The 13,147-nt window shown below is 41.7% G+C and overlaps 1 protein-coding gene across 1 annotated transcript; it reads right to left on the bottom strand.

The window, feature by feature from the left end:
* Positions 1-705: 705 nt before the first annotated feature.
* LOC110494062 (acidic mammalian chitinase) lies at positions 706-7,741 on the bottom strand. Its single transcript, XM_021568755.2, has 11 exons — positions 7,666-7,741; positions 7,088-7,140; positions 6,684-6,945; positions 6,427-6,483; positions 5,671-5,836; positions 3,652-3,776; positions 3,395-3,518; positions 2,861-3,043; positions 2,587-2,703; positions 2,275-2,407; positions 706-2,053 (listed from the first exon to the last, which is right to left on the bottom strand). The coding sequence occupies exons 2-11, from the start codon at positions 7,110-7,112 to the stop codon at positions 1,809-1,811; spliced, it is 1,437 nt and encodes a 478-aa protein (XP_021424430.1). The 5' UTR covers positions 7,113-7,140; positions 7,666-7,741; the 3' UTR covers positions 706-1,808.
* Between the last annotated feature and the right edge of the window lie 5,406 nt (positions 7,742-13,147).

Genomic DNA, 13,147 nt, shown 5'->3' with positions numbered 1-13,147 from the left:
CTTTTAAATAAAACATCTCTCTGGGATGTTTTTCATTAATGTTTGTATATGAGGAATTTCAACGCTTGTATTCTACTGTATGTAATTCACATTGCAAGGTTCCCCAATCCTGAAGTTAGTGGCTATGAATTCCAACACCAACATGGAGGTGTTTACTACTATGTTTTCACTCCCCTTTCCATTGCCTTGTGTCAGTCGCAATATAGGCCACATTCATTTCTGACTTGGACCTGCCCCTGTACTGTGATTTATAAACATATTTTCATGACTAAACCCCACACCAGAGACAACCCACATAGACCATTGACATAATCTGCTCAAGTTCTCCCATAAACCATTTGATTTCCACTGATGCTTTGTCCTTCACCACGTGACCGGCTGTAACACTTTTTGTCCACTATGTAACCCAACCCTTTTTATACATGGCCGATTTGGCTGGGTCTCCAAAATAGCTATTATCGTTTGAATAGTATATTGTATCACCAGTGTATTTTCAAATGCCATTTGATGAGGAGTCATTAATTAGAAGGGAAAATAAACTGATATTCAAGTAGAATAAAGACTATAGAGATACAGTATATGGCACTGGGTTTGTAGAAGTATCGCAACACAAATGCGTTTGTCATGCAAAACCAAGAAGGTAATACATGTTTTAGTGTAAGAATTAAAAGTATTAAACATGTCGAACGAAGGGAAAATACAAGATAAGGCAGAATCTTTTATTTTTTGAACTCATTCAAAACAAAACAGTTTTCACTTCTACAAAACTAAGCGCGAGACTCAACTAATTGCATCTCAATTACTGTCTACATTCAGCATTCTTCCCTTCCCACACAACATGTTTTAGCACCACAGTAACACTTAAAGATGCACTATGCAAAAATCGATCCACCATTTCCTGATTGCTAAAATTCTAATAGTTCGCCTAATTTCAGTTTATGTGACAAAACAAGCAAGTATAGTGTAGAGAATCATTGTACCATCTAAACCATTGTGAAATATATTTTCAGCTGTATGAAGCTGGTGTACAAAACCGAAATTAAAAGACTCAAAAACTAAACTTGCGCATCAGAAGTATAGAAATACCACACATAGAACAGATCTACCACTTCTTAGACTTGCTTTCGATGAGCATGACATATCTATAACTCACAGTTCTATGTGAATTTGTTGGGTCACCCAAAAAGTTTAATATAGCATCTTTAAATCCCTAATGCAGTCTTTTTAATTACATTTTCAAATCCTCACTGGATGTATAATAAATCACTGTGTTTTTCATGAATATAAGTAATAAAATAACTAAATATATTGTTTCCCTGTGCCTCCTTTTCCATTTGAAATACTCAGTCTGGTCATGTGGGCGTGTTGATACACATTTAAATATATTTACATACACAGCCCTGATTGGTGGTTAGGAGCATCAAGACCATACAGTTAGAAACTAAAATACAAATTTAGTAGAACCTCTATGGTCTAGAATCTAGAGCCTACCCAACTTACCCCAAGGAGGAGGATACATATGCAAATAAAAGATGACTGGTCATTGGTCAGAATAATCAGATCAGATTGTGATGTCAAATTGTGGACCAAAAACTTCATCCCATCTGAACAGGCTAAAATTCCAAGTGTACGCTGAAGGGCATTATCATAACACTTTACCATTTCCTAGTGTTATTTTGACCTCATATTGTGGAAATATTTATTTTCAAAAAGTAAATTAAAGGGGCAGTGCAGTCAAATTTAAAGTTGGTAAATACAAAGTTGGCATTAGCAATGCTAATTCACACCCTTACTTCCTCACAACGCGCTTAAGGCCACACGCAGATCTTGGAGCTGGGGTCGAAGACCGAGCCGTTGCTGCAGGTTTTGAGGTGGGTGAGGCCATGGGCGCACATGTAGAAGGTGGTGATGTCGTCTGGGTTGGCGTAGATGCCATCAGGCTTTCCGTTGCAGAAACCTGTCCCAGGGGCGTGGGTGGTGACGGTGGTTGTGGGGCGGGTGGTGGTGACTGAGCCAGGTTTGGGGGTGGTGGTAGGGGGCAGAGGGGGTAGTACTGGATGGAAGGAAAAATAAAAGGAGAGAGGGTTTTACCATGAAGGAGGGAGCTGAAGGTGATGAAAGTGATGTCATTTCGGGACATTATTTCATCTGACTGGATTTATCATAATGGCCCATCACACAGTGGGATAATCTGGTCTAGTAGTTGATTAATTTCAGATTACACTTTAGTTTTTGAATATCAGGTTTGCTCCTTCACTAAAACTTCAGACTTACCGATGTCAAGAAGTTTGCGCAGATGTCCCAACAGAGGGTGGTTGCCCTCAGCGCAGAACTGGTTGGCGAAGTCATCAAGATCCAGGGCCCACACGAAGGCACCGCCAAACTTGTTGTCCTTCATGTAGCGGACCTGTGCAGCGGATCGAATGAGGAGACCGCGGTAGATAGACATAGATAGAGAGGGTGAATATATTTAGAGGATATGTCACAGAAGTATCATACCAGACTTTTTGTTGACCACTTTAATGACTATGGGCAAAAATTTCTTATCTAAATTACAATATTATGTAAACTGATTGGGGAAATGACCTTGGTCTCAAAGCTCTGCCTGGAGTCAAATCCAACCCACTCATTGCCCCTGTAGGCATAGGGAACCATCTGGTCTGCAATCATCTCAACTGTTGCGCCATTTATGAAGGTGCAGATCTGAACAAAACACACAAAAAGGGAGTTTGTTTTGTGAAAAACTCATGCATAGGTCTCCGTTGTACAGCGTTCTTGGAATAACAATGAAAAATTGATTTCTAATTTTTCTTAACATTTTGGTGTTGAATGTTTTGGCCCCCAGCAGCCAGGCTCTCACCTCATAGTAGGCCCAGAAGCCAGCTTCACGGGTGTAGGGCCCGGCGGAGGCAGGGCCACTGGCTGGTGCTCCAACGCTGGTGTCAGATGATGTCAGGCGGAAGGTACGACCATAGGTGGCGAAGCCCATGTTCAGCTTCTCCACTGGGGTGCCATTGTCTCTCCAGTACTTCATGGCGTAGTCCTGAGAGAGAAAGAGGGGGTTAAGAGGGTTGGAGGGATGGATGGAGAGAGAAGTGAGAAATGTAGCAAGTACTTCAGCAGTGCTCGAGTATTTATTGTTGTGGAATAGCACACAGCAGTAAAGTGGCACTATACTTTTTCTATCATGGTGAAAATGTGTAGCAAATGTCATGATTATACCACACCATTATAAGTAAATAACATCAGTAAAGCTGTATGATGTTTAAAACCTATTTTCCTTTATAAAGATGGAATGACAAGGATTTTAAACACACTACTTGCATACTATGGGTTTACAATAGTATCATTATACACACTGATAAATATTCAGTCAGTCTGTGTTTTTCCTTACAGTGTTGAAGTAGATAAGCTCTCCCTCGTCATGAGCACCGCGATACAGGGGGCTGTTGTGTCCAGTGAATCTCTCCCAAGTTCCGTGGAAGTCGTAGGTCATCACGTTGATGAAGTCCAGAGACCTGGAGACGCACGCACAAACTATAACCACTGAGAACAAATGGCACCTGGAAACCTGGTTTCTAAAGCGCCATAGCTATTTCAACTGATTGACCTCAGGAAACATTTGTTATTCAAAATGGCCGGCAGACTCACTTGGCAATCTCGGCAATCTCATATCCAGCATCGATGGTTCCCTTTCCAGCGGACACGGCAGCGGTCAGCATGAGCTGGGCATTACCGGTGGACTTGGCCTCAGCTGCGTAGGCTGCCACTAGCTCCTGTAAAATACACACACACACACACACACACACACAAAACATCATGTGTCAGAGAGGGTTGGGGATGCACAGTGAAGACGTATTATGGGGAACATATGAATATATGAATAGTATGCCCCCAGTATGCTAGTGAATAAGGAGAGTTTATCTTATTTTGTAAAGCTCTTTGAACGCTTGGAAAAGCACTATATACAGTGCCTTGCGAAAGTATTCGGCCCCCTTGAACTTTGCGACCTTTTGCCACATTTCAGGCTTCAAACATAAAGATATAAAACTGTATTTTTTTTGTGAAGAATCAACAACAAGTGGGACACAATCATGAAGTGGAACGACATTTATTGGATATTTCAAACTTTTTTAACAAATCAAAAACTGAAAAATTGGGCCTGCAAAATTATTCAGCCCCTTTACTTTCAGTGCAGCAAACTCTCTCCAGAAGTTCAGTGAGGATCTCTGAATGATCCAATGTTGACCTAAATGACTAATGATGATAAATACAATCCACCTGTGTGTAATCAAGTCTCCGTATAAATGCACCTGCACTGTGATAGTCTCAGAGGTCCGTTAAAAGCGCAGAGAGCATCATGAAGAACAAGGAACACACCAGGCAGGTCCGAGATACTGTTGTGAAGAAGTTTAAAGCCGGATTTGGATACAAAAAAATTTCCCAAGCTTTAAACATCCCAAGGAGCACTGTGCAAGCGATAATATTGAAATGGAAGGAGTATCAGACCACTGCAAATCTACCAAGACCCGGCCGTCCCTCTAAACTTTCAGCTCATACAAGGAGAAGACTGATCAGAGATGCAGCCAAGAGGCCCATGATCACTCTGGATGAACTGCAGAGATCTACAGCTGAGGTGGGAGACTCTGTCCATAGGACAACAATCAGTCGTATATTGCACAAATCTGGCCTTTATGGAAGAGTGGCAAGAAGAAAGCCATTTCTTAAAGATATCCATAAAAAGTGTCGTTTAAAGTTTGCCACAAGCCACCTGGGAGACACACCAAACATGTGGAAGAAGGTGCTCTGGTCAGATGAAACCAAAATTGAACTTTTTGGCAACAATGCAAAACGTTATGTTTGGCGTAAAAGCGACACAGCTCATCACCCTGAACACACCATCCCCACTGTCAAACATGGTGGTGGCAGCATCATGGTTTGGGCCTGCTTTTCTTCAGCAGGGACAGGGAAGATGGTTAAAATTGATGGGAAGATGGATGGAGCCAAATACAGGACCATTCTGGAAGAAAACCTGATGGAGTCTGCAAAAGACCTGAGACTGGGACGGAGATTTGTCTTCCAACAAGACAATGATCTAAAACATAAAGCAAAATCTACAATGGAATGGTTCAAAAATAAACATATCCAGGTGTTAGAATGGCCAAGTCAAAGTCCAGACCTGAATCCAATCGAGAATCTGTGGAAAGAACTGAAAACTGCTGTTCACAAATGCTCTCCATCCAACCTCACTGAGCTCGAGCTGTTTTGCAAGGAGGAATGGGAAAAAATGTCAGTCTCTCGATGTGAAAAACTGATAGAGACATACCCCAAGCGACTTACAGCTGTAATCGCAGCAAAAGGTGGCGCTACAAAGTATTAACTTAAGGGGGCTGAATCATTTTGCACGCCCAATTTTTCCATTTTTGATTTGTTAAAAAAGTTTGAAATATCCAATAAATGTTGTTCCACTTCATGATTGTGTCCCACTTGTTGTTGATTCTTCACAAAAAAATACAGTTTTATATCTTTATGTTTGAAGCCTGAAATGTGGCAAAAGGTCGCAAAGTTCAACGGGGCCGAATACTTTCGCAAGGCACTGTACATCCAAACCATTTATCTATCTACATTACTATCATTGAGTAATAACTGTAGTGGAGGAGCCACACCCACCTGGCAGAGCAGAGTGAACCTCTTCTTGTCCTCCGGGGGGCTCCCTCGGGCCCCGGGGTACTCCCAGTCCAGATCCAGACCGTCAAAACCATGGGTTCTCATGAAGCTGATGGACGACTGGATGAATGTCTGACGGTTGGCAGCATTACTCACCATGATGGAGAACCTGAGGAGAGGAAGACGGTTTTATCATGAGGCTGTATTACAATACACCTTATGGTTTCTAAATACTACCTTACTACTTCCACAGATATACTACTTGCTAGTCTCTCATGGACAAACTAGGTAAACATAAATCAAGCATATGACCAAATTATGCAAGATTTTAGTTCTGGGAGTTCTGAGAGTTTTCTATATACATGATGGAACACCTGAGAGATGATCAAGGTTCTATCATGACGCCATAACATAATACACCATACAGTTGCTAAAGTGTACTGAACGTAAATTAGTACAGATACCAGTAGTCATATAGTACTGATAGTCATGATCAAAGTTATCTTGACAACACAAACGTGTTGTCCTCTGTCAAAAGCACTTTGAACAGCATCTTCACTGAAAAACATGGTAGTTGTGTTATTTCACATGCCCTAGAAGCTATAGTTAACACAGTTCCAGAGAACCTGAATGTAGCTGCAGAGATGATCTCACAAACACTACGATACAGTAGGTACTGTTGCAGATACTCTAAATCTACGTAATCCAAATGTATGGTGCTTTTCATAGCCCTGTAGCATGACTAAGGGAGGTGCTCACTGGGAAGAACCAAAGTTCCATCCTCCGACGGCCAGCAGAGTCTTAAGATGAGGGTTCCTGCAGAGAGATGGCAAAGAGATTTGAGATTATTCAGCAATTTTGTATATGAGTAGATTGATAACTCTGCAAGTGGCTACTTAAACAAGCTCCAGTTCAGAGGAGAGATGAATAAAACCAAAGAAATATCCCTGGACACTTGGGAAACTAAATTCCTCATTCAACACCAACACTAATAAGTTGTGAAGCAAGCTATTTACTTGGTCTTCAAGGCGTTGAAGGACTTGTAGAGGACGTCATCATTCCACTCGTAGGTGACCAGCTCATTGCGGTGGTTGAGGATGGAGAAAGCGTAGATCAGGTGAGTGCACAGGTGGGCGTCCACATTCTCAGGCTTGTACTTCCCTTTGTCTGGTCTGTACTGAGACCAGTTGGTGAAGTAGCACACCATTTTGGGAGAAGCAGCAGCTGCGGTGGAAACTGAGGTGGAAGCGCCAAACTGGCACAGCACCAGGCACAAGCCTAGAGCGAGTGAGAAAGAGTTTTGAAAGGTTAAGCAAATGTCTATGTAAATAGCCCCAAAAACATTTGTCAAAGCGTATCATTTTATTGCACGATAGAAGGCAGTGATAGTGCCTGATGTAAATGATGGAGTCATAGTCACCTGCTAAGATTGTCAGCTTAGACATCTTGACTATTCAACAATGATACTTGGACCTGTAATCAGGATGTTTACACTGGGTTATGCCAGCATGGAACTGATGCAAGTTTTTGAACATTACCTGCTCACAACAGACAGAACAACAATAAACTACCACCTCTCACATTTCCCCACATTAAATTAACATTACCCACTGCACTGTCCTACTGTCCTAAACAAGTGCCACAGTATTTAAATATTGAAATAATTGTTAAATAATAATTTGTGCATTCACTGACTCTCATTACTACATTGATGTAGATACATTATTTACTAAACTAATTTAGCAATGTACTTAGATTCACACCAAATCCTTTCCAATAGCTATATTGCAACAGTTGTTGTCAGAGTCCAATACAAATAATAGCCAGAGACTAAAGGTATACAGACCAAGAAATTGAAAGCAACAGTTGCTAGCTACTGAAACAAAATCGTTACTAACATCGAAGGCCCATTTATCCAATTACACAATGAATCAAGTTGGTCCTAATATGACCAAGGAAACTGTCAGCTGTCACTAGTGAGTTTCTTTCTTAGCTTACCGTGGGAACTTCACCGATGAAACCGTCAGTGATGAGAAGTTAAGTCTGGCTTTTTATATAGTTTATCCAGTGGTGGGTGGGCCCCCATGGAACCAAATGGGAGGGGGGGTTAAACAAATGTGCAATACAATCAGATAAGTGCAGAAGAGTCTGGACTGTGGTGGTGATTAATTTATGACAGGCCAGGTAATGTACAGTAATCAGCTCAGAAACACTAAGCAAGACAGATAAGACACGAACCACATAAGAAGACACATGACCTGAGCATAAACAGATGAACAACAGTGCACGATAGATTGGTAATGTTGATTCTCTGTTCATTTCCCATTTTAGTAGAGATTTTGAGGTCAAAGTAATTAATACGAAGCATATACACCGTGAGAATGTTCATTCTGTATTTGCAAAACAATGTTATGTACAGTATTATAAAAACTGTAGCTGGGATTATACAGTGAGTGGACAAAACATTAGGAACACCTTCCTAATATTGAGTTCCACCCCCTATTGCCCTCAGAACAGTCTCAATTTGTCGGTACATGGACTCTACAACGTGTTTTGAAAGTGTTCCACAGGGATGCTGGCCCATGTTGACTGCAATGCTTCCCACAGTTGTCAAATTGGCTGGATGTCTTTTGGGTGTTGGACCATTCTTGATACACATGAGAAACTGTTGAGTGCGAAAACCCCAACAGCATTGCAGTTCTTGACACACTCAAATCGGTGCACCTGGCAATTACTACCCTTCCCTGTTCAAAGGCACTTAAATCTTTTGTCTTGCCATTCACCCTCTGAACATACACAATCCATGTCTCAATTGTCTCAAGGCTTAAACATCCTTCTTTAACCTGTCTCCTTCCCTTCATCTATGCTGATTAAAGTAGGTTTAACAGGTAATATTAGTAAGGAAGCATATATTTTACCTGGATTCCTCTGGTCAGTCTATATCATGGAAAGAGCAGGTGATCGTAATGTTTTGTACACTCAGTGTGTATTGCAGGCATTTAGAAAAATGTTAATCATAATTGGCACAACTATCCATTTGTTGGAATTGTGATAACACATTAATTAGTCATTATGTTGGCAAGTTTGATAATAATGACCATTATTTGTTCAGATTACGCTATCTGTGTCCCGAGGTGTCAAAAACATCCCAAAAGTTAAATAGTTGACACTTCTCAAATGTATATTGGCATGTCTAATTGTCTTTGATCCAGCAGGTTCCTAGCTGTACTGAATTATATACGCTGCTCAAAAAAATAAAGGGAACACTAAAATAACACATCCTAGATCTGAATGAATGAAATATTCTTATTAAATACTTTTTTCTTTACATAGTTGAATGTGCTGACAAAAAAATCACACACAAATTATCAATGGAAATCAAATTTATCAACCCATGGAGGTCTGGATTTGGAGTCACACTCAAAATTAAAGTGGAAAACCACACTACAGGCTGATCCAACTTTGATGTAACGTCCTTAAAACAAGTCAAAATGAGGCTCAGTAGTGTGTGTGGCCTCCACGTGCCTTTATGACCTCCCTACAATGCCTGGGCATGCTCCTGATGAGGTGGTGGATGGTCTCCTGAGGGATCTCCTCCCAGACGTGGGCTAAAGCATCCGCCAACTCCTGGACAGTCTGTGGTGCAACGTGGCGTTGGTGGATGGAGCGAGACATGTCCCAGATGTGCTCAATTGGATTCAGGTCTGGGGAACGGGCGGGCCAGTCCATAGCATCAATGCCTTCCTCTTGCAGGAACTGATGACACACTCCAGCCACATGAGGTCTAGCATTGTCTTGCATTAGGAGGAACCCAGGGCCAACCGCACCAGCATATGGTCTCACAAGATGTCTGAGGATCTCATCTCGGTACCTAATGGCACATGTGCTCAGTGTGAACCTGCTTTCATCTGTGAAGAGCACAGGGCGCCAGTGGCGAATTTTCCAATCTTGGTGTTCTCTGGCAAATGAAAAACGTCCTGCACGGTGTTGGGCTGTAAACACAACCCACACCTGTGGACGTCGGGCCCTCATACCACCCTCATGGAGTCTGTTTCTGACCGTTTGAGCAGACATGCACATTTGTGGCCTGCTGGAGGTCATTTTGCAGGGCTCTGGCAGTGCTCCTCCTGCTCCTCCTTGCACAAAGGCGGAGGTAGCGGTCCTGCTGCTGGGTTGTTGCCCTCCTACGGCCTCCTCCACGTCTCCTGATGTACTGGCCTGTCTCCTGGTAGCGCCTCCATGCTCTGGACACTACGCTGGCAGACACAGCAAACCTTCTTGCCACAGCTCGCATTGATGTGCCATCCTGGATGAGGTGCACTACCTGAGCCACTTGTGTGGGTTATAGACTCCGCCTCATGCTACCAATAGAGTGAAAGCACCGCCAGCATTCAAAAGTGACCAAAACATCAGCCAGGAAGCATAGGAACTGAGAAGTGGTCTGTGGTCCCCACCTGCAGAACCACTCCTTTATTGCGGGTGTCTTGCTAATTGCCTATAATTTCCACCTGTTGTCTATTTCATTTGCACAACAGCATGTGAAATTTATTGTCAATCAGTGTTGCTTCCTAAGTATACAGTTTGATTTCACAGAAGTGTGATTGACTTGGAGTTACATTGTGTTGTTTAAGTGTTCCCTTTATTTTTTTGAGCAGTGTATTTAAAAAGCATACTTTTTCAACTTTGATCTCTTATGATAACGATATGAATTTCTGGCAGTGGTTTGTTAGGTACATTTGGTCAAGTCACTGCCAACTGTTTTTGGCATATGCCTTGGAGCAAAGTTGACTTGGATATTTAATGTCAGCAGAATTGTCGTTTTTTTGGCGCTCTGCCACGCATGTGCACTCACAAACGTAATAAAATCAACGTAAGAAATAGAAAGTTGTCAGCAATATTCTTTCATTAGATCACCACCTTAGTGGGATTATTTCTTTGTCACATAAATTACAACATTTACAAATCTCTTACTACTGCTGAGACTACTGATTAGAGTAATAGAAAACAGAGGTGCAACAACCTTTAGTATCTGTCTGTCAATAAATATGAAAGCCTTATGTAAACTGTCATTGTGGAATATGGCACAGATTGCAGTGTTGCATTTGTTTGTTATTTTTTATTGCATTGACATGTATTGTTCAGTGACAGGAATGACAGTTCATATTAATCATGTAAATATATATTTTTGGCAATATCTACATAACAAAACAGTTACTTTGGTGTCTATTTGAAATGTCATAACCTGAGCAAAAACAGATGAACAACAGTGCATGTTAGATTGGTAATGTTGCTTTTCTGTTCATTTCCCATTTTAGTAGAGATTTTGAGGTCAACGTAATTCATATGAACCATATACACCGTGAGAATGTTCATTCTGTATTTGCAAAACAATGTTATGTACAGTATTATAAAAACTGTAGCTGGGATTATACAGTGAGTGTACAAAACATTAGGAACACCTTCCTAATATTGAGTTGCACCCCCTATTGCCCTCAGAACAGTCTCAATTTGTCGGTACATGGACTCTACAACATGTTTCGGACGTGCTCCACAGGAATGCTGGCCCATGTTGACTGCAATGCTTCCCACAGTTGTCAAATTGTCTGGATGTCTTTTGGGTGTTGGACCATTCTTGATACACATGGGAAACTGTTGAGTGCGAAAACCCCAGCAGCATTGCAGTTCTTGACACACTCAAATCGGTGCACCTGGCAATTACTACCCTTCCCTGTTCTTTTGTCTTGCCATTCACCCTCTGAATGGCACACATACACAATCCATGTCTCAATTGTCTCAAGGCTTAAACATCCTTCTTTAACCTGTCTCCTTCCCTTCATCTACGCTGATTAAAGTAAGGTTTAACAGGTAATATTACTAAGGAAGCATATCTTTTACCTGGATTCTTCTGGTCAGTCTATATCATGGAAAGAGCAGGTGATCGTAATGTTTTGTACACTCGGTGTGTATTGCAGGCATTTAGAAAAATGTTAATCATAATTGGCACAACTATCCATTTGTTGGAATTGTGATAACACATTAATTAGTCATTATGTTGGCAAGTTTGATAATAATGACCATTATTTGTTCAGATTACGCTATCTGTGTCCCGAGGTGTCAAAAACATCCCAAAAGTTAAATAGTTGACACTTCTCAAATGTATATTGGCATGTCTGATTGTCTTTGATCCAGCAGGTTCATAGCTGTACTGAAATACTGTATATATTTAAAATGTGTACTTTTTCAACTTTGATCTCTTATGATAACGATATGAATTTCTGGCAGTGGTTTGTTAGGTACATTTGGTCAAGTCACTGCCAACTGTTTTTGGCAGATGCCTTGGAGCAAAGTTGACTTGGATATTTAATGTCAGCAGAATTGTAGTTTTTTGGCGCTCTGCCACGCATGTGCACTCAAGTGCGTAATAAAATCAACGTAAGATATATAAAGTTGTCAGCAATATTTATTTCATCTTTCATTAGATCACCACCTAAATGGGATTATTTCTTTGTCATATACAGTTGAAGTCAGAAGTTTACATACACTTAGGTTGGAGTCATTAAAACTTGTTTTTCAACCACTCCACACATTTCTTGTTAACAAACCATAGTTTTGGCAAGTTTGTTAGGACATCTACTTTGTGCATGACACAAGTAATATTTCTAACAATTGTTTACATACAGATTATTTCATTTATAATTGTCACGTTCTGACCTGTATTTCCTTTTGTTTTGTATTTATTTAGTATGGTCAGGGTGTGAGTTGGGTGGGCAGTCTATGTTTGTTTTTCTATGTTTTGGGTTATTTCTATGTTTCGGCCTAGTATGGTTACCTAAGTATGATTCTCAATCAGAGACAACTAATGACACCTGCCTCTGATTGAGAATCATACTTAGGTAGCCTGGGTTTCACTGTGTGTTTGTGGGTGATTGTTCCTGTCTCCGTGTTTTGCACCAGATAGGGCTGTTTTTGGTTTTCCACATTTATTGTTTTGTAGTGTTCGTGTTTTTCGTTTTGTCATTAAACATGAATCAAAGAAACCACGCTGCATTTTGGTCCGCCTCTCCTTCACCACTAGAGAACCGTTACAGAATCACCCACCACAACAGGACCAAGCGGTGTGGTGAAAGGCAGCAGGAGCAGCGCGAGGAGTACTGGACATGGGCGGACGAATTAGACGGAAGAGGACCCTGGGCTCAGCCAGGAGAATATCGCCGCCCCAAAGAAGAACTGGAGGCGGCGAAAGCGCAGAGGCGCTGGTATGAGGAGGCAGCACGGCGGCGTGGATGGAAGCCCGAGAGTCAGCCCCAAAAAATTATTGGGGGGGGGGCACACAGGAAGTGTGGCGAAGCCAGGTAGGAGACCTGCGCCAACTTCCTGTGCTTACCGGGGGGCTGGAGAGACCGGGCAGGCACCGTGTTATGCTGTGAAGCGCACGGTGTCCCCAGTGCGGGTGCATAGCCCGGTGCGGTACATTCAGGCT

This window comes from Oncorhynchus mykiss, chromosome 17 (assembly GCF_013265735.2).
Source record: "Oncorhynchus mykiss isolate Arlee chromosome 17, USDA_OmykA_1.1, whole genome shotgun sequence".
Taxonomy (NCBI): Eukaryota; Metazoa; Chordata; class Actinopteri; order Salmoniformes; family Salmonidae; genus Oncorhynchus; species Oncorhynchus mykiss.
The sequence above is the reverse complement of the archived record's forward strand: the minus strand, read 5'-3'. Positions and strand labels throughout refer to the sequence as shown.